The following is a 22,795-nucleotide window of genomic DNA, read 5'->3' as shown; positions in this document are numbered from 1 at the left end:
GGAAACCAAAATGCTGAGATGGTAAATGAAGACATGCAATTACATTATTCATGCATACATGCAATTTCTTTGCTACTTTTAAAACAAATGTCTGGACAAAATTATAACGATTTTTGTCAAGCTCTGTTCTCTGGTTCAAAGTATTTTTTCAGAAACAACAAAGAAATAGAAAGCTACAGGATGAGTTACATATGTACTGTAAGGATAAGTTTAATTGATAACAGAAAAGCTGACAATACAAAGGGGGAACATGTCTCAAATACAGAGGGTCTCTCTGAAAGGGGCAAGATATAATTCTTAAAAGATTTTTCTTGCAAAAGACATGAACTGTAGTTCCAGTATTTTTGCAACAGTGCCCCGACAGACTTTTGCGAGTTTTAGTATTGTAGAAATATAACTGCCACCAGCATACCCATAAGCGGTTTATACTACAAAAAGGAGGGAGTGGGGGAGAAGCCAGGGTTTAAGAGGATAATGTACAAAATATTTAAACCTTTGCTAACTGTCTTTCCATTGTGTGATGTGCCCTTTGAAAATTGGGTAAATACCTCAACCAGGGGTTCAGTGGAATAACCCGGGTCAATGGAAGGGTCAATTTGAGGGCAAAGGTCATTTGTAGGAACGTGGTTATAATTCAAGTATGGGAAAGGTATTGAATTACACATGAGGCTGGTGGGTTCTGGGGATGGAGCAATTAGGGTTGGATTGAAGAGAAGGGAAGGTAGGGAGACAGTCGAGAGCTCCTTCGGAGTATTCCTGGAGGTTGCTCCAATGATCCTTGAATTGCTGAGATTACCGAGCAATGGCTTACACTTCATCCTGAAACTGTTCACCGTGAGGTAAATGTTCGGAAAGTTTCTGGCTTTACATTTTGGGTAGCGGCCTTTGGGATCCAAGTTTACTTTGGTGGCATTTGATGACCATACACTGTTCGATTCTGCCAGATTAGTTATCTGTGTCTCATTTAGGGTAGGTGTTGACACACTTCCACGGAGCATCATGACAACTGGGTCTTTTGATACTCTGAAAACTCTTCGCCGCGAATCAGAGGGGACATTGGCTGAAGACGGGTAAACTTTAATGTCTAGTGCATGCTTCCTTTGACCCAACCTCGGAAAACACTGTGACTGAAGAAAACGTGGTTTGTATCTTAAGCATTTTTGCTTCAAACCTGAACCAGAAGAGTGGTTGGCTTTAGAGTCTTTCATATTGCCGGATTTTGCAAAGCAAACTGGCATTTTCTTGGGCACAGACTGAAGAAAAGCTGGTATTCTCCGTGGGGATGTCTTTTTCACGGTTACTGTACTCCTCCTGTTTGAATATTTATTCTGAACAACTTGGCTTCTATATCCTTTGGCCATGCACATTCTCTTGGAGATGGACGAGTTTTTCTTCGCTAGATGAGGGAATATATTCCATGAAACTTTTCCCTTCACAGTTTTCAGTGTTGCAACTTGTGCTTGGCTAGCTGGACATACAAGAGTTTTTGCTTTGCACATCTTGGGTTGAACAACCTTTGCCATAAAGGGATAGTACTTTCCACATCTGCAATATCTTCCATGCCTGCTAGAATCCTTCAAGTCAAGCCAACCTAATGAAGTGTTTATCATGCTTAGTTTGCACACTTCCATTTTCTTCCAAAAGAATGGAAACCTTTTTCTCAGCCAACACTTTCTAATCTTGGTAACGTTTTTACTTTCTCTCTTTGTTTTTAAAGATGGCAGACGGATCAGCATTGGTTGGCAAACATTTTCCTTGTATCTCAAGAACGGATGGGCCTTGTGTAGCTGACATTTTGATAAAGGGACTGAAAACTGTGCTGTAATGTTATCGGCTGACGACATGCCCACAAGTTTCTTCACTCTGCAAGTGAGAGCCTTCTTTTTCAAAAAGGGATATCTGTCATGCAGTTTGCAGTGTGTTTTCCTTTTGGCTTCTCCGCTTCTGTCAGGAAGAAGCGGGTGGGCCTCATAAGACCTTCTTGCTTTACATGTGGCCGTGTTCTGAAATAGGATGAATGGATGTAGTGAATGCAGCCGGCATTTTGAAGTTGTAGAGGCAGTTTCACATTGGATGGGTTTCCGAGTGCCTTCAGTGGGTGACCTGGACTGACACATGAGCTGTCTTACCCGAAAAGGATTTCTCATAGGTCTTCTGCATTTCTTCCAATTTCTAGACCCTGTAACTTGCTCCTTGGTCTTAGAGTTAAGTGCACACTGTCTTGCATTCACTCGTGAACCAACATGAATCAGAAATGAATACCTTTCATGAAGTCTACATTTACAGCTATTCATCTTGGCGTTGCAACCAGTTGGTAGAATCCTGACAGGTTTCCTTGTTTTTCTGATTTTGCACTTAGCAGTTTGTTGCACCACAATGAATGGGTAGCCCTTATGTTGCACACATCTTCCCGATCTTTTTGAGGTTACAAACAGAGCAGATCCCTTCACGACATCAGTGAGAGGTCTCGCCTTACAGGTTGTTTCTTTAGTCGAGAATGGATGCCTTGGCCTCCAACATTTCTTTGTGACACTTTTGTGTTTGAGAATTTGAATGGTGATTGTCGAGTTGTTCATACATTGCCTTGGCTGTTGTATCTCTTTGAGAAATGAATAACGTTGACCAAGTCTACATTTCTGGTTCCTTGTCTTGACTCTGTTGGATTCAAGCAGTAGTAGACGACTGCTTTTGCACACTTGTTGTTTAACTGGTAGTAGGGGGGAACTCTTCACTCTACACTTTTTTGCTCCTTTCAGTTGAATGGTTTTGACAGCTTTTCTGATTTTACAAGTTGCATTCTGGTTTATCAACATGAATGGCATTCTCTCAAAAGCCCAACATCTTCTTGCTCGTTTTTCAATTTTCCCTTTTGTCATTTCATGATTTATTTGGATTCCATTGACGTCAACTGATGACTTGGCCTTGCAGATATTCTTCCCTTTCAAGAACGGATACCTTCTGGCAACACTGCATTTACTGCGATTGATGCTTGATTTATTTCCCTTCAACTCTAAATTGTTGCCGTTGATCATACACCGACTTCCTCTCAAGTTCCGCCAAACCCATTTCAGAAACGGATACCGGACATTGAGTCTGCATTGGGATAACTTCACATTGATGTTGTTTCCAGTGTTTCCAGTTGGGGATTTCACGATGCAAATTGGCAGTTTGACTGGCAGAAAAGGAGCAGTGACAGCCCGGCATTTCAACAGTTTTTCTTCAGTCTTCTTAATCATCTTCTTGGTGCTAGCTGTACTCATTTTGCATGTAGCAGCTTTGTGTAACAACAGAAATGGATACCCCAAGTGAAAATGACATTTCAAAGCTTTCTTTGATTGCTTTTGTTTCGGGGCCTCAGAAACTGCAGATGCCTTCCTAAACCTAATGCTGCAAACTTGTTGCTGAAGAATCTTAAATGGGTTGAGGTTAGCCATACACTTCTTACCTGACGGTTGCTCTCCTCTCTCAATCTGTACAGAAGTATACTCAAACTTAGCTTTACAGACAGCTTCTCTTTCTTGTAAGAGTGAATGATATTGGTGCAGTCGACATTTCCCAAATGACTTCTTTTTCTTCAACGGTCGCTTCTTGATCTCAGACGACACTTTGCAAGAGAGATGTCTCGGCTGGACCGGTAGGTATCCAACTGCCCTGCATTTACCAATCTTTGCTCCAGTCTTTGAAACCTTCATTTTAATGTTGGATCTTCTTATTCTGCATGTAGGAGCTTTGTGTAAAATCAAAAGAGGATACCTCCAGTGACACTTTGAAACTTTCTTAGATCGTTTTGGTTTTAGGGCCTCAGGGATTGCAGTGATTGACTTTGCCTTACATATGGCCTTTTTCATCACAAATGGATAATATTTAGGCAACAAACATTTTGAGAGATGACGTTTGGATTTGATGACAGTCATCTCTGCTTCCATGCATTGGTTTGGTCTCTTCTGAAGCAGAAACGGATACCCTTTATGGAGTCTGCATTTAGCGGGCATCTTCTTGACCCTAGGAGTAGCTGCAGCTACCTTCACAAATCTAGCTATGCAAACTTGTTGCTTAAGAATCTTAAATGGATTATGGTCAGCCTTACACTTAATTGATTGTTGCTTGCCTCTCTCAATGTGTATAGAAATATCTTCACTCTTAGCTTTACAGACAGCTTCCGTATAAAGTAGGAGTGGATGATATTGGTGCAGTCGACATTTCCCATTTGGTATCCTTGTATTCATTGGCTGTTTTTCAGGCAACACTTTGCAAGAGAGATGTCTTGGCTGGACTGGTAGATATCCAACTGCCCTGCATTTACCAAGCTTTGATTCAGTCTTTGAAACCTTCATTTGAATGTTGGATCTTCCCGCTCTGCATGTAGGAGCTCTGTTAAACAACAGCAATGGATTTCTCCTATCAGGGCGACATTTTGAAGCTCTCTTTGATCGCTTTTGTTTCAGGGCCTCAGGCGTTGCAGTGATTGACTTTGCCTTACAGGTGGATTCTTTTATCACAAATGAATAATACTTAGGCAACAAACATTTTGAGAGACGACGTTTGGATTTGATGATAGGCATCACTGGTTCCATGCATTGGTTTGGTCTCTTCTGAATCAGAAACGGATATCTTTTATGGAGTCTGCATTTTGCCATTGTCTTTTTGACTCTAGGAGTAGCTGTGGCTACCTTCACAAATCTAGTTTTGCAAACAGGGTTGAAGAATGGAAAATATTGATGCAGTCTACACTTTCTTGGGATCCTCGGTCGGTGGGGTATCTTAAAGGTTGTGCCATTCACTGAAGACCCTTGTCCAGCTGGACAAAATAAAGATGTGTCTCTGTATCTCAGCCATACATAAAAATCTTCCACAAAGCACTTCTCCTGATCCGATGCAGAAAGTTGAACTGGTAATTGTCTGGATAAATCTGGCATCATTGGGCACTTTCGTGGGTAGTTCAGCCAATAATGTTTGTCTGCAAGTAGGCACGTTCCAGGCTTGCTCTTAGGTGGTACAGAGTGTCTTGAAATGCTGAAGCACCGAGGATTGCTCAATGATTTCCCAAGCCATGTATGGTATTCCTGAAGGAGACATTTTCCATATTTACCTTTGCTTGCAACCCCAATTTTCCTTGTTAAATTGTTTTTGCGCTTAAAGACCTCGTACAAAGTGTCTCTGCACATGAGGGTATTGTCTTTGTTGAAATTAGGGAACAACCACGGAGGGTGCCTTTCCTGGAAACAAACTTCATCTGAATCCATCCTGCCCTTTTTCTTCTTACTCCCATGAGATCCAATGTCTACTCGTGGGACGTCTCCTTTCTTTGCAAAGCACACTTTCTGAGACGATGATCCAGACCAAAACTTCATCCATTTGAAGTAGTCTTGTAGATGGCATCTGCTCGAATATTTCTCACTGCTTCTTATTGTCCTGATACTACATTTATTAAGACTGGAATCGCTTGTACCCAACCAGTACCTCAAAAGCCACCGGTGGCGTTGGTGTAAGTAACATTTCCCCCGATTAGACGATCTCTGTCCCTTTAGATTACCTTCTGCATGTGGTACAAAGTAAGGGTTTACAAGAATTTGGATGAAGAAAAAACAAAATAAACAGTATGTAAATATTAAACATATATCATCTTTAAATTGTTGTCATTTTAGATAGGGGCTTCATAGATGTTGGCCAATCAAATCATAAACAAAAATCAAAGCATTATCAGGCAGTTTCATTAAAAAAGAAAAATTTGAAAGTTAAAAAAATTAATACAAAATGGACAAACATTCTCTGGTGAGGTACATGTATGTACATATCACACAAAAACACAACAAAAGGGTAATTGTGCTACCTCGGGGATCTAACCTGTAAAATGCAAATTGGAAAAGACATACATGGGTTGTTTCACAGGAATATTGCATAACCATTCATCTCTATCAATGTGATGGTAACCACACAAAACAACCTCACATCATTCAGATCATGACAGGCTATCATTGTTATAGAGGTCATGTCACACAAGATAATTCAGGGGCAACCAGTTCCAGGCAATCTCCAACTATAACGATTCACATTTCAGTTTTCTTATTTTTTTCTTGGGAACAGTGTGTTAAAGCTAGAAGAATGTCTCTTGCGCTGCTGAAGTGTTCCTTGTGCATGCAGTGCAGTTGGTTGACTCCAAGTTGCCGTGTAAAAATTACCGTGTTTGACAAGGCCTTTAAAGTTAAATGCTAACTGCTTGTAGGTAACTTGTCTGTCATACAGACTGAGGTTTTAAAGCAACGAGTAGACATATTGAGCAGAATCAGAATTTCAATCATCTAGAGTACAACTCAAGATTCTGTTTATCCACTTCGTCGAAGTGATACATTTATGGAAAATAGAAGTTATTGAAAACCAAACTCTGAAAATGACAGCATATATAAACTATGCTCTTATTAAAAAATAAATGCATGTCACATGAAGTGAAAAATGTGTATTAGTGGTTAGAGGTGTAAAGCAATGACATTTTAAACATGATTGTTACAACTTTGTCATGCTAGTTTGGGTATATAGTAAATGCAGAACTTCTAAACCTATTTTGAGATTTCTGGAATTTAACTGTTCAGGATTTTGAGTCAGCAGGATTTTGAGTCAGTGAGATAATATTTTGGTTAACGAAGCGAAGCCAGACGAACATAATGCCATTCAGATAGACATGCAATGCTCCGAGTTAATGCTTCGTTTTACCTTGATCAGATCCAGCCATCTCCTCATCTTCATTTTCAATCTCCTCCCCTTCACTACCAACATCTTCCCGATGGGTTTCTTCAGTTAAACTTGTATTTTCATCAATCACAATGCCGGGAGGTAACCCTACAAAGTCAGGTTCAACTGTATTCTGATCCAATGAACTCCCACCACGCATGTGTGGTTTTGATGATATTTCATCCCCCTGGCTGGAAGTCTTCCTGTCGCCCACATTGATGAGGTCACCTCCCCATCCATATTCCATTATCGGATTCATATCGGACTCCCATCCACTCTCAATTATCGGACTCATACCGGACTCCCATCCATACTGCATAATCGGACTCATATCCTTCGACATGATGGTCCTCCCATACTCATTCCTATCCGGCTCCAACTTCTTATCATCCTCTTCCTCTTCCAGCTCCTCTTCATCTTCATCGTCCAAGTACTCCCCTCTCATCTCATCTCGGTGGTGTCTGAGATCATACTCAATGTTTATCTTCGTCTTTCTTAACTTCCTTAATCGAACCCTCTCCTTCTCTTCCGCAGGAATCGAATCCGTGACGAGCTGACGCTCCATCAACTGCATGTCAATCTCTATTTTTCTCGGGCTGTAGTTGTCCAATCCCAGCGGCTGTATAGCCTCTGCTCGTTCCATCCCGCTTCCTTCATGGTCAATCTTCTCTCCTTTACGATGCGTTTTTTCCTTGCGCTTCTTAGTTTCCTCACTTTCCTCCTCCTCCTGTTTGCTACGCTCCAAGTGAATAATGTGGTGTTCCCTGGCACTGAAAACGCCGCTCAAGAAATTTTCTTCATCATCCTCATCTGTTATGTCATGGCGGCGGCGCTTTCTTGGAACGATCTTATGATTCATCAATGCTTTCATCTCATCACTCAAAGGAGCTTCACTCTCATTTTTCTCCCCTGGGGCACTTTCGTCCCTTTTCACATGATATTCTACATCATGTTCATTCTTCTCATCGTCAGAGAGGTTCAGACCACTTTGCTCATCTAAAGAAATGTCATCTAAAGGGAGGTCATCTCCAGGGTCATCCCTTGATTGAGAAACCCTCTCTTGGTCGTCGTTTTCAGCCACAGAAACTAGCTGGGACTGGATTGGCAACGTCTCTTCCACTAACTCTACATTTTTAGTGTTGTCTGACTGATCCTCATCTGGAATGTTACTTGCGGTTTCATATTCACTTGACTCTTTAAAGTGAACGTTTCTATTTTCTTTATCTGGTTCTGTAGAATCCATTTCTAAAGTTGTTTTATATTCATGTGCATCACTGGCTGTTCCTGTCTCAGTGGGTAAATCTGTTTGAGCCCTGATGGCATTTGCTTCTAATTGTGCACCCTCTGTGCTAACATGATGATGTATAAACGATTCAGAGAGTGTTGGCTGCTCGTTCTTAGACTGGAGATCACTTTGTTCTCCGATACTTGTTTCATTTTGTGAAACCGAATTAGTCTGCGAGTTCTTTGCGCTATACATATTATGTTCGGAAATCCCAGTGATGTCGTGGATATTTTCAGGGTCGTCGCTAGTTTGCCCCTGCTCAGACTCCATCACAGAATCACCAGTAGTTTGGGATGAAGTCTCTGCATTAGTGTTTGAATGAATTTCGTTTAATTGAGCATTGACTGAAGACCCAGCTTTGGTTATACTTTCTGAATCAGTTTCTATGTTTGTGAGCTGCCCTTCATGGTTGATTCTCGGACTATTGTCTGGCTCTAAATCCTCCATCTCAACTGAGTCTGTGTTTATACCTGTATTTGTGAGCATCTGTGACTTAGCATCTACCTGCTGGTGTGTGTCAGGCTCAGGTTCGATCTGAGGGACTTCATGTAAAAGTGTATTTCCATCGTGAATATCTGTTTCAGTAGTTTGCACGTCAAGTTTAGATAAGACTGTATCAATTTCTTGGGGTTTTGTTTCCATTTCTGAATGTGGTACGGGTTCAAGTACAAGAATATATTCTTCTTCAAAATTTACTTGGGGGTTTGGCTCACTATCTGACACTACTTCTTGATGCAGGTTAATTTCATCATGCTCATCATAGGTGTGGATATCAGTTGAAGAATCTATAGTTATGTCACCTTCAATCTGTGTTTGAGTGTCACTAAGACTTTGTGTATTTGGTCCACCAGCAGTTTGTATGTCCGGTTCACTAGCACTTTGTGTATCTGGTTCAATAGCACTTTGTGTATTTAGTTCACTTGCACTTCTTGTATCTGAATCACTAGCCTTACTTACACTTGTGTCACCTTCATTTTGTGTATGTGTGTCACTAAGACTTTGTTTATTTGGTTCACTAGCACTTTGTGAATTTGGTTCACTAGCGCTTTGTGTGTTTAGTTCCCTAGCACCTTCAAAATTAAGTTCACTAGCACTTTGCGTATTTAGTTCACTAGCAGTCTGTGCATTTGTGTCACTTTTACTGAGTGTAATTGAATCAGTAGCACCGTGTGCATCTTTGTCAAGGACAGTGTGCATACTTGTGTCACTAGCACTATGTGTATTTACATCGCTAGCACTTTGAAAATCGGACACTTGGGTTTTGTGATTTTCCGTGTTGGTATCTGTCTCTGTGAATGTTGTAGTAGTGTGGGTAACTGCATCTGTATTGCTCTTGGTTAATACATCGTTTGTTGAGTGTGGTAACTTGGGGTGTGACATACCTAATCCATCATGATCAGATTCAGGGGTTTGGTTCAGCTCTAGACTGTCTGGTGGTTGAGTATCTTCTTCTGTGTCCTGTACAAATGAGAATGTCATAAACACTTATCATGATACAACAACAACAACTTGTTGTAAAGAGTGGTTTTATCTCATATTTCAATTTTCAAACAAGACTTTTCTCTCATTAGTTAGAAGTTTCAGTGTTTCCTGTTGTCCAACGTCAGCAAGAATGGTTTTGATTTGCCATAGTTCAACCAATTGTTTTTACTTCTGCTGCCCCTTCATTGTGGAAAAGTTTAATGAATCATATTAAACTTTCTCCAACACTGGCTTTGTTTAAAAACATCCCCAAGACTCCCCTAATGAGGACATGAGGACTGCATAAACATCCCCTCTACTGATGTGTCACTGCACTTTGAGCATCTTAAAGATGGATACCGGCACATTATAAATACTCATTATCTATAATAATACCACAGTACTTATATAACGCATCACACAGAAGTCTTCATGGGCTTTACAGCAATATTATTCCATAGTCACACGCCCTTCTTCACTTAGCCATTTGTGCAGACACTGTTTGAAGCAAAACAGTCTAATGACCAAAATAAACCCATCCCAAACATTGATTCAAATCTATTTCACATTTTCGTAATTTTTTAGTAACAAAAATACTCCTTGTTGGCAATTAGTTGGCTGAATTCAGATTTAAAGCTTGCACATACCTGAATGTGTATTCGAACTTTCACAGAAGGATTTTGCTGGAAAATGGCCTCTTCTCTCACAGCGCTACGGACAAAGAAACCTCGTCTCCCTGGCTCTTCTGAAGACTAAAAGAATAAAGTCAGAAAAGAAAAATGAAAACAAAACTTTTTGCAGACCATTACTTTATATCATTGTGTCAGTGCAAAAACATCTCCGAGCACATTTCAACGTCCAAAGTACTTTAAGCTCTGAGTAACGCTGGATAACTTGACCTCAAAGTTTTCACTTCATTTGACATTCATGAGTAGTTCGAGTGTGTGTAAAATAGCACTTAAAGGATTCGGGTACTTTTTCAAAATGTCCACAGATTTATATTAAACTTACACGGTTTGAAGATAATGATAGCAGAAAGCTTCCCATCAAATATAACTTGTTGTAATTGCTATAGATTTTGAATTGCTATAGATTTTGAGAAATTAGTAAAACAAGTCATAAAATATTTATTGTCTCACTGAGACGAAAATTATTTTAGCATGTAAATACTCATTAGCCAGTTATGGTATTTAACCTTAATATAGCATAATAGGTATATACGTTTTAACAAGGTATAAAACTGAGACAAAAATTATTATTGTGACATTGTTTTACTCAAAGACAAGGTTCCGAACAGTTTTAGTGGGTGTGATAATTTCATCTCCAATTTACAGTTGAACACTGGGCATGAGGCGATTGAAATGAGGTGAGGTTGCAACAAAGTAATATTAATATTATAAGTAATATTTTAAGGGAAGCTTTCTACTATCATTATCTCCAAGCTGTGTAAGTTTGATGTGAATCTGTGGACATTGTGTTTTGTGTCAACGAAAAGTACATAATACCCTTTAAAGCCATTGGACACTTTCGGTAAACAGTATTGTCCAAGGCCCACACTTCGTGTATCACAACTTTTATATAAAATAACAAACTTGGAAAATTTAGGCCCAATCGGTCATCGGAGTCGGGAGAAAATAATGGGAAAACCCACCCTTGTTTACACACATTTCCCCGTGTCATGACATGTGTTTAAAATAAATCTGTAATTCTCGATATCGAGAATTTATATTGTTTTAATGTTTTCTAAAAAAGTAAAGCATTTCAAGGAATAATATTTCAAGAGAAGTCTTTCACCATTACCTTCTGTAAACCCTGTAAGTTATTTGTAAATCTGTGTACTTAAAAACAAATTCTGTACCGAAAGTGTCCAATGGCTTTAACAAAACCAAGACATATGCACTAAACTTTACTTGACAAGACCAGCAAGTAAGATTAACAAATAAGATTAGATTGATGAAACACAAGAAAATACTTACCTCCCCATACCAGAGTCCATGCGGGTTATCGGTCTCTTCTTTTCCATATATGGTAATAACATTGTCCTTTTTGAAGGAGATAAAACTAGGATCCTGATGTTCAAAATTATCCAGTGCTCTGACCTCAGAAATTGGTGCTGTGAAATAATCAACAAAATAAACTGTTTTAGTATTTGGGTTTAACACTTTGTTAGTCAAGTTATCAAGAGTGTCATCAATATGGAGCATGCTGCACATAATCACATTATTCTGTCACTGTTGTACCTCATGCAGAATGGTAGTCCATGAGTCAAAAGGAGCTCATTCATGGTGGCATTTACAATGATTTCAAGAACTATCGTCCTGTCGCTAACATCAAGTTCTTATCTAAGCTGATAGAGAAACATGTGGTCAACAACATCAATGATCACATTGTTAAAAACGGTTTGGGTGAAGAATTTCAGTCAGTTTATTGTGTGTCTCATAGTACTGAAACCGCACTACTGAAAGTCAAAAGTGATATCATGGGCATGATCCACAATCAGAAGGGCGTGTTCCTGGTGCTTTTAGACCCAAGTGCCGCATTCGACACTGTTAATCACAATGTCCTTTTCAACAGATTAGAATTTGAGATTGGCATTACTCTTGAGTGGTTTAAGTCTTACTTCAGTGGTAGAACAACACAGGTTTTGATAGACAATACTTATTCAGCCTCACACGATATGCCGCAAGGATCAATTGTTGGACCGAAATCCTTTACCATTTACACCATTCCCATTGGTAGAATCATCAAGGGGAACAATCTACTCTATCACATCTATGCTGATGATATTCAGATCTATACCAGTTTCACACCTTCGGATTCATCATCTATTCAGTCTGCCTTACAGGCGCTCACAAAGTGCATTGTAGAATTAAAATCCTGGATGACTGAAAATATGTTGAAACTGAACAACAATAAAAACCAAGTTCTTTGTTGCAACCTCACCACATTTCATTTTTCAATCGCCTCATGCCCAGTGTTCAACTGCAAGTTGGAGATGAAATTATCACACCCACTAAAACTGTTCGGAACCTTGGCATTGTCTTTGACAATCTTATGTCTATTTCTCCACAAATAACATCATTGTCTAGGTCTGTGTCATACCATCTGCGTAACATTACACGTATAAGAAGGTTTCTAGACGTTGACACATGTAGCAGTGTTACAAGGTCTCTTGTTCTTTCAGATTGGACTATGGCAACGCACTTTTACTTGGAGCAAAAACAAATCAAATTAATAGACTTCAACATCTTCAGAATTGGGCTGCCAAACTAATATTTTGTGCTTCTAAACATGATCATGCAACTTCTTTTCTCAAAAAGCTACATTGGCTCCCGGTGAAAGAGCGCATTCAATTCAAAATATTGGTGCATGTGTATAAATGCTTAAATGGACTTGCACCAGCATATCTTTCATCTTGTTTTTCTTTTCACATTCAAACCAGGGCTGGGCTTTGCTCAGCATCAGACAAAACCTGTCTTGCTGAAAATAAACCAAGCAGCAAATCTCTTCAATCCGCTGCAAATAAATCATTTTCCTTAGCCGCTCCAGGACTGTGGAACCATCTTCCCATCACAATACGCACCTCAATTTCACTGCCTATTTTCAAGAAAGCACTCTAAAAACATCTTTTTCCTTTGTGTCGGTTTATTGCCTTATTGTTCATTTTTTGTATTATCTGCATTGCTATTGTTTGTCTAAAACGGTGGTCTAAATGAAATGGGGCTATATAAAAACCCATTGTATTGTATTGTATTGATTTACCACATGTATGTTGAATTGAAGAATCAAATTTTGTACTGAAAGTTGCACTATATTGATAAGTTGAGAAGAGCATTTTTTTATGCTATGATAGGTTTTTACCAGAAACGGTTTATTTCCAACCACAATGACTTAAAACTCTTTTGACAATAATTTTCTTTTAGTAAACTTTACTAAGCTGGCCAATCAAATAGCCTATGTGTACAATTTAATTACCCGACATAAGGTTTTTGTCCACAACTCAACAGCCGAGTGGAAATGAAACAGCATTTCAGCTGACAGACTTTGGATTTGAGTACCACCAGTTTTTTTAAAATATTTTTGCCTTTTCTTCCCCCACCATTCTACCACGAAACAAAAAGGGAAAACAAGATTTCTTCTCCTTGATTAGTCCTAGCCCCACTTGTGTGGCCAAGGATAGGATTCAGCTATCCTTGGCCACACAAGTGGGGCTAGATTAGTCCTAGTCTACTTCTACTTAGTCAAGGTATAAACTAAAAACAGCAATTATATTTACTTAAAGTTTAAATAAAAAGGAATAAGAGGGCCTATCTATTCTTAGATCATGAAGGTAGGTACATAAATAAAAAAATACTTTATTAACTATTGTTTCATATTTATTTATTTAATCATTTATTATGGATTGAATGACATGTTAAAAAGTGGTGGCAGGATACAGAAACTTTTCCGCTAAAAAACTAAAAAGATACCCACTGCTGTAAACCGTGCACAACAAACTCTTGTTTAAAGTAAAACATATCCGAATGCACTGTCTGTCACTGAAGAACACGTCACACTATACTCCGTATACTCGCCCCATCACAAACAGCACAGGATGCAGGATGCAGCGTGAAGAAAGAAGACATTAGACTGCTTTATACAAAAAACACTGTTTACTTCTGTTAATGTGAATGTTTAATCATCTTTCCAAAAACACTATTTACTTACAATTACACTTATCGTCTGCACATAATTTATACCGCGGGGTCGTCTCTACAGACACGAAATAAAACGCCAAAACTGCAGCCGCAATCACAGACTTCATGGCGGTCGCCATCTTGAACACGTAGACATCGATATTATGTGAAAAAGTTCGAGATTTTGCGAGATCAGCGTTCTGTAATGAATATTCATTACCACTGATAAGAAATGTAAATAAATTATTCTTCTTATGTGGCAATCTCCTACGTTATCGAAGCTATGTATTTCAAGAAAAATAATGGTTCTACCTATTGGTAATATGAAACAATTTAGAATCCTTTTATATTAGTTTTATAATGATCCCGTCCAAGTATTTTGTGAGGGTTTTTTCTCCAAAGAAATATGAATATTCAGTATCAACAATCCGGCAAGGTATGGAGGGCCATCAGGAATATTACTAGTGTAAAAAATCTCAATCGTGTAGAGTAGATATTCATTTTCACTTGGCAAAGCAATGGGGAGCATTACAAATTATTTGAACCACAAAATCCACCAAATTAGGATATTATTCTTGTTAAAAATCATTCACTCCAGTGTTTCAATCATGGGTGCCTAGCGCCTACATATAGACCTTTTTGCAAATACCGGGGCGCGTGCGTAAAGCTTGGAATTAGGTGCATTGTGGTCTTGCTGGTATCCAAATTTGATCCATATCTATCCCACAATGCACCTCATTCAACAGTCTGCGCTTGCGCATTGGTATTTGCGATAAGGTCTATGGAGCGGCTTTTGATGGCTTTTGTCTGGCCGACTGTTTTTCTTTAATGTGATCTTAAAAGGAACACAATCTACTGATGTTGTTATTGTTTTATTAAAAATCTGCTTATAGCAGCCTATGAGGCTGAATCTGAATTACAATACAGTGGAAAAAACACTGTAAAAACATACAAAAAGAGAATCAATATATAATACAATTTTCAGAAAGGTTCTTTTTTACCATCAAGACCCATTATTTTAAATGTCACTATTAAGTATCATTATTTTCAGATAATGGTGACGTGTTTTTATGTCTACTGTTATTGTTATTATAAATAATATTGACAAGTCACATGTTGGGTTAGGGTCAGTAGCCCTCCTCCTAGCCCATGAAGGGCGTCCCCAATGTTAGGACAGGGAGTTTTAATGGTTGGACAAAAAAGAAAGGGGTAACCGTTACCCCACTTGCCAAGGGGCATCATCTCTTCAGTCTCAACAACATAATATTTACTATTTTACTTTTGGATATTTTCTTTCCATAAATTTGGAAACAAGTGCTTCCAAATTCAATCAATTTGCCTATAAATACTATCCTAACTTTATTAACTGCCTTTGTGCCTTACGTATAGCGGCCGCTCTTAATAAAATTGTATTGATGATGAATAATGCATATATAGTCTGGTTACTCGATGAGGTAGGTCGTATTAGTAGGTCAAGAACGCGCATACGCACCGCATAATTCGCATGTCGTGTGTTTGTGACGACTGTGCACGACGTCCGTCCGTCGTACATTATTGGCACACACTCTCATATTGCGAATCGCATGCAGTCACTAGTCAGTTTCTAAGAAATTACATATTGTGGAAGTTGTCACGGTGAATGTTGTGATGCTGGAGACGTATTTAAAAAAAATGTATTAAACGCGTAAACAGTCTTTGATTTCGTTGATCTGTGGAACGATAGCATTTGGAGCCTATGTGTACAATTTAATTACCCGACATAAGGTTTTTGTCCACAACTCAACAGCCGAGTGGAAATGAAACAGCATTTCAGCTGACAGACTTTGGATTTGAGTACCACCAGTTTTTTTAAAATATTTTTGCCTTTTCTTCCCCCACCATTCTACCACGAAACAAAAAGGGAAAACAAGATTTCTTCTCCTTGATTAGTCCTAGCCCCACTTGTGTGGCCAAGGATAGGATTCAGCTATCCTTGGCCACACAAGTGGGGCTAGATTAGTCCTAGTCTACTTCTACTTAGTCAAGGTATAAACTAAAAACAGCAATTATATTTACTTAAAGTTTAAATAAAAAGGAATAAGAGGGCCTATCTATTCTTAGATCATGAAGGTAGGTACATAAATAAAAAAATACTTTATTAACTATTGTTTCATATTTATTTATTTAATCATTTATTATGGATTGAATGACATGTTAAAAAGTGGTGGCAGGATACAGAAACTTTTCCGCTAAAAAACTAAAAAGATACCCACTGCTGTAAACCGTGCACAACAAACTCTTGTTTAAAGTAAAACATATCCGAATGCACTGTCTGTCACTGAAGAACACGTCACACTATACTCCGTATACTCGCCCCATCACAAACAGCACAGGATGCAGGATGCAGCGTGAAGAAAGAAGACATTAGACTGCTTTATACAAAAAACACTGTTTACTTCTGTTAATGTGAATGTTTAATCATCTTTCCAAAAACACTATTTACTTACAATTACACTTATCGTCTGCACATAATTTATACCGCGGGGTCGTCTCTACAGACACGAAATAAAACGCCAAAACTGCAGCCGCAATCACAGACTTCATGGCGGTCGCCATCTTGAACACGTAGACATCGATATTATGTGAAAAAGTTCGAGATTTTGCGAGATCAGCGTTCTGTAATGAATATTCATTACCACTGATAAGAAATGTAAATAAATTATTCTTCTTATGTGGCAATCTCCTACGTTATCGAAGCTATGTATTTCAAGAAAAATAATGGTTCTACCTATTGGTAATATGAAACAATTTAGAATCCTTTTATATTAGTTTTATAATGATCCCGTCCAAGTATTTTGTGAGGGTTTTTTCTCCAAAGAAATATGAATATTCAGTATCAACAATCCGGCAAGGTATGGAGGGCCATCAGGAATATTACTAGTGTAAAAAATCTCAATCGTGTAGAGTAGATATTCATTTTCACTTGGCAAAGCAATGGGGAGCATTACAAATTATTTGAACCACAAAATCCACCAAATTAGGATATTATTCTTGTTAAAAATCATTCACTCCAGTGTTTCAATCATGGGTGCCTAGCGCCTACATATAGACCTTTTTGCAAATACCGGGGCGCGTGCGTAAAGCTTGGAATTAGGTGCATTGTGGTCTTGCTGGTATCCAAATTTGATCCATATCTATCCCACAATGCACCTCATTCAACAGTCTGCGCTTGCGCATTGGTATTTGCGATAAGGTCTATGGAGCGGCTTTTGATGGCTTTTGTCTGGCCGACTGTTTTTCTTTAATGTGATCTTAAAAGGAACACAATCTACTGATGTTGTTATTGTTTTATTAAAAATCTGCTTATAGCAGCCTATGAGGCTGAATCTGAATTACAATACAGTGGAAAAAACACTGTAAAAACATACAAAAAGAGAATCAATATATAATACAATTTTCAGAAAGGTTCTTTTTTACCATCAAGACCCATTATTTTAAATGTCACTATTAAGTATCATTATTTTCAGATAATGGTGACGTGTTTTTATGTCTACTGTTATTGTTATTATAAATAATATTGACAAGTCACATGTTGGGTTAGGGTCAGTAGCCCTCCTCCTAGCCCATGAAGGGCGTCCCCAATGTTAGGACAGGGAGTTTTAATGGTTGGACAAAAAAGAAAGGGGTAACCGTTACCCCACTTGCCAAGGGGCATCATCTCTTCAGTCTCAACAACATAATATTTACTATTTTACTTTTGGATATTTTCTTTCCATAAATTTGGAAACAAGTGCTTCCAAATTCAATCAATTTGCCTATAAATACTATCCTAACTTTATTAACTGCCTTTGTGCCTTACGTATAGCGGCCGCTCTTAATAAAATTGTATTGATGATGAATAATGCATATATAGTCTGGTTACTCGATGAGGTAGGTCGTATTAGTAGGTCAAGAACGCGCATACGCACCGCATAATTCGCATGTCGTGTGTTTGTGACGACTGTGCACGACGTCCGTCCGTCGTACATTATTGGCACACACTCTCATATTGCGAATCGCATGCAGTCACTAGTCAGTTTCTAAGAAATTACATATTGTGGAAGTTGTCACGGTGAATGTTGTGATGCTGGAGACGTATTTAAAAAAAATGTATTAAACGCGTAAACAGTCTTTGATTTCGTTGATCTGTGGAACGATAGCATTTGGAACCTATAGTCTCGACAGGACACATCAGTTTTCGTCGTATTTTGCTGTGCTGTGGTGTTTTTGTGTTGGCAGATATTCAGTCGACTTTCTGTAGTGCGACAACAGCAGAACAACCATTGCTCGTGTGTGGTGGTGGTACTGCACGAAGTACCCATTATTGTGTTCAGCTGAGTGCAACAATGATCGGCATAATTTGTGACCAAGCGGACGTGGGAATAGTGTAAATTCAGGTGCAACAATGGATAACAATTGACCAGTGTAAATACAGAATGAATGCTGTTAGTGTGTGGTCGGAATGGATTAATACTTCCGCAGTAAAATAGCAACTGATTCCTTTTGTTGGCTGTAATTTGCGGTGTGAAAAACTAAACCCAGCAGAGGAGTCGGGGATCCTACCACGTTACTCTGCGGTTTCACTCGTGCTCGTTGCTCAACTTCAAAACTGTTTGATGAGTTGCGACTCGGATTTAATTATTGACAAAATGCCTTTATTGTAAGTATCCTTCATGGTCAATTGGGCCATCTATTCCCCCCTGTCCTTTCCTGATAGTAGGTCCTATACTGACCTATCATTTAAACATGTTTTTCTTGTTTTTCTTTATCTGCCGGTGTGACACCATCAGGGAAATCCCCCCCCCCCCCCAGAAACTGTCCTGTGCCCCATATGGGGAAAAAAGGCTGAATGCTATATCAGAAGAAATGGGTACAGATTTTGTGCTATGGGGGTGGGGGAGCCGTCGGGAGGAGGGTTATGTATGTTATGTATCGCAACTACAAAGCCACAATAAATGGATCCAATCCACTCCAAAACTTTGCCCCAGCCCAGCATGAGTATCATGATATAAATTTCTTTCGCTTTTTTTTCTGCAACGATCTGCATTATGAATTTTACCAATCTAATGCTGAAGTTGTAGTAGTTGCGATAATCGTAACCCTCCATCCTCCCAACGGTCGGAGACCGGAGGGTTACGACACAAGACTGATATTATCGGTGTAACTAGCAGTTTTGACCAGTTTTTGCCAGACTCGTGATCAGATTCGTCCTTTTTTTCCACTTTCCAAAATCATGACAGACATTCTAAACACATGGAGTTGATCTTTATTGTATGACAACGTCATCTGGAACCCTTAAAACAACATCATGAAAATATTTGGCAGAAAAAACGACAAAAACTTACCAAAAGACTGACCAAATATATCCATAATCCATAGCGGGGCCAACTAGTGATTTTGAACGTCGCACTTGCTTGGCAACAACCAATCAGCGTGACCCAACCAAACACGCACGATGTTCATACAGTACATGTACATGTACATGTACATGCCTGCATGCTGCGCACTCGGTGCGGGGGATCGGTGCTTACACACACAGGCGGTGAGTTTGCAAGCTGGAATGGTCGATACGCATACGACAGCCATGGCTCGTCCAGATGCGTGTTTGGTTGGGTCACTTAACAATAATGATACGATCAATCGCTACAAATTGAGAAGGAACCCGACTAATTATGAGAATTTCTGTATGCGCTCCTTGAAAACAAGCAAGTTTTCAAAATATCTGATCTTGACAAATTGCTCGTTTTCAAAGCGCGCAGATCGATTGTTCTCATACTTCTCGTAATTGTTCAAGGAATTTTCAACCATTGTTGCGTCTGGATAGGTGTGGATAGTAACATACATGTAGTTGCAACCACTTTAATCCACCATTCATCCACTGGCAAGAGGATTAAGCGTTATGAGTTGACATTGACTTTTCTTTTTTATAATAGTTGAACATTTTGGACTATTTATTCATTTTATTTATTATTTGCTTGTCATTTATCAAGTACTTATGTGGTTTGTCATAATTTTTTTTATATGCAACAATTGCAGTTCCTGATGACGTCATACAATAATTACAGATTTAAGTCCGTCTTCCACATTTATTTGGCAGTTGATTTGCTTTTTACCGTGGATTCAATGATTTTAAAATCATTTCTGGAAGTATTTGGTATTTGATTAAAGGCAGTGGACACTATTGGTAATTACTCAAAATAATTATTAGCATAAAACCTTTCTTGGTGACGAGTAATGGGGAGAGGTTGATGGTATAAAACATTGTGAGAAACGGCTTCCTCTGAAGTGCCATAGTTTTCGAGAAAGAAGTAATTTTCCACGAATTTGATTTCGAGACCTCAGATTTAGAACTTGAAGTCTCAAAATCAACCATCTAAAAGCACACAACTTCGTGTGACTAGGATGTTTTCTTCTTTCATTATTATCTCGCAATTTTGATGACCGATTGAGCTCAAATTTTCACAGGTTTGTTATTTTATGCATATGTTGAGATACACCAACTGTGAAGGCTAGTCTTTGACAATTACCAATAGTGTCCACTGCCTTTAAACTGAACCAGACTAGTGGTCTTGTTCAGTTTGAATGTTCATAGATTTATCATTTGTTTTATGGAGGATTCATGTTAAAAATGTGCGTAATAATAACAAATCGGGCCACTGTGCCATGATACAGCCAAGATACATAATACAGCCAAGATACAGCCAAGTTTCCACTTAATACACAAAGCAAATCTTATATCATACAAACATTATTAATAGGCACACATTTGGTCTGAGTTGCTGTGAGACCGAGCGAGCTGACTTTGGACTGAGTTGATTTCGGATCGAGATGTCTTGGACAAAGTTGACTTCAGAGTTCATAGATTGATCGGACCGAGTTGACTACGGACCAAGTTGACCTGTACCCAGTGTAGTAGCTTACACACTCTTTCTATTATCTTACTGAATAAAACCAATTTATAGACCTCAGGAAAACACAACAATCAAAGTAAACCCAACAGTCTGAAGTAATGTGTAAGGTCATTCACAAAGGCAAGCTTGGATTTGCTACCCATATTTCTGTGCTTTTATTAGTTGATAATTATTGAGGAATTATAAAAATGTTGTTTTCAGCTAAATCTGATCTGGTCACTGTCAACCCCATGGTGGGTTTAGTTTGGTGAGTTGGCACCAAGTGACCATTAACATAATTTCTTCACATACACCTGTACACAGTTATGTGGAAACGCTCAAGGTTCTGACTGTTGTTAATTGTGATGAAAGAGAATTTCTAACAATCAGCATTCTGAACGTGTATTGTTACACTTTTCAAGGCTTGACAATAGACTCACTGTAGGCCCAAGTCCAGTAATTTTGTAACAGTGCTCTGGTGTAAGCAAAGTTCCTCACAACCAAACAACAAAGACCAATTTATACTTTTTTATGGGCTATTTCAAATTGGATAATATTATTTCCTTTCATAAAAAGGTGTTTTTTGTTTGTTATTACGTGCATTATTGGCTCTGGTTGTGCCAAACTATCTCTCTCGGCCAATACAGTTTTAAAAACTCATGCAAGCACTGTTTTAGGGTGGTTGTTTTTGTTATTAAAAAAACTCGAGCTTTATGCCTATATGGAAGTAATTGATGGACCAAAATTGATTCCAATCAAATGGAGTCAACACAACAGGTGTTCCTAACTTCATATACACACGTACACAAAATTGCAATTCCTGAAACAAATCAATGGGCCACTGGTCTGAGATATTTTTATACATTATGTTTAGGGAAATGCAAAAGTAAAAATAAATTTACAAAAAATGAAACAAGTTACACAATAATAATTGGAGATCTTCAAAGGTTGAAATCACATGCGTTCATGAACCTCTCCAAAAAAAGAAAAGAAAAGGAAAATAGACCAGCATATAGCCAGACTTCTTTAAGTTGTGCATTTACTGAGCTGGCTTCAGCATACTCAGACAAGTAGCCCATTCAGGATTTCAACCATGGCTACAATTTACACAGTATTAAAGGGCATGCTCCTGTAATCTTTTTATGCTAAATCCGTCCAGCAATAACTGAGAAACAGCCGCCTGCATCCACGATCGACCCGAGGCCTTGACCTCTCAGATATCAACAATTTCTTTGTCTGGGTGTAATGGGGGGAGATTGCTCATTTGTTTGCTCCTTGCTTCACGTTACAGTTTTGCTCATCACTTGAGGGTAAAGAAGAAGATGAATCATACTACATTACATTAGGAGCCCGGATAAGTTTTAATGAAATGAGTAAAAACCAAGGAGAAAGAACCTTGTTGAATGTTTTTTGTCTCAGTGATGCTTATTAACCCAGATAAAAATAAAGATGATGTTGGTGTATCATGAATAATGGACCCTTCCCATGAAATATGCTAACTACATTCACGCATGCGTACAGACCCTGTTGGTTGGCAAACGCCATAGAGTTGTGCACTAAGCAGACGCGCAATCGCGTCTCAACACGCCCCCATTAGCCATGTACAAAACCGCGCGATGTTCCCTCATTTTGCCAACCAAAACGTTAGTGCGCACACGCTATGTGCAGTTTACATATTTCATGGGAAGGGTCTATTAGGAAGGGCTATAGATTTAGGGGGTAAACTGAGTTTGGTTGAC

The 22,795-nt window shown here is 38.8% G+C and overlaps 2 protein-coding genes across 7 annotated transcripts in view; one reads left to right on the top strand and one right to left on the bottom strand.

Annotated features, from left to right (window-relative positions):
- The window catches only part of LOC117296996 (transport and Golgi organization protein 1 homolog), a 43,980-nt gene extending 27,236 nt beyond the window's left edge, over positions 1–16,744 (bottom strand). For 3 of the 6 annotated variants that reach the window (XM_033780109.1, XM_033780126.1, XM_033780118.1), the window contains exon 1: positions 6,709–9,387. In XM_033780109.1, coding sequence (XP_033636000.1) covers positions 6,709–9,208 — 2,500 coding nt within the window. In that variant the 5' untranslated portion in view covers positions 9,209–9,387. The other 3 variants (XM_033780140.1, XM_033780134.1, XM_033780148.1) reach the window with 3 other exon arrangements.
- Positions 16,745–18,141: 1,397 nt separating this feature from the next.
- Positions 18,142–22,795, top strand: part of LOC117296987 (E3 ubiquitin-protein ligase pellino homolog 2-like) — a 50,494-nt gene continuing 45,840 nt past the window's right edge. The window contains exon 1 of the mRNA XM_033780097.1: positions 18,142–18,826. Within this exon, the coding sequence (XP_033635988.1) occupies positions 18,783–18,826 (44 nt within the window). The 5' untranslated portion in view covers positions 18,142–18,782. The remainder of the gene's footprint in view (positions 18,827–22,795) is intronic.

The sequence above is a fragment of the Asterias rubens genome, chromosome 1, assembly GCF_902459465.1.
Source record: "Asterias rubens chromosome 1, eAstRub1.3, whole genome shotgun sequence".
NCBI classification, from domain to species: Eukaryota; Metazoa; Echinodermata; class Asteroidea; order Forcipulatida; family Asteriidae; genus Asterias; species Asterias rubens.
Note: the sequence above shows the minus strand (reverse complement) of the source record. Positions and strands in the feature narration are given on the sequence as shown.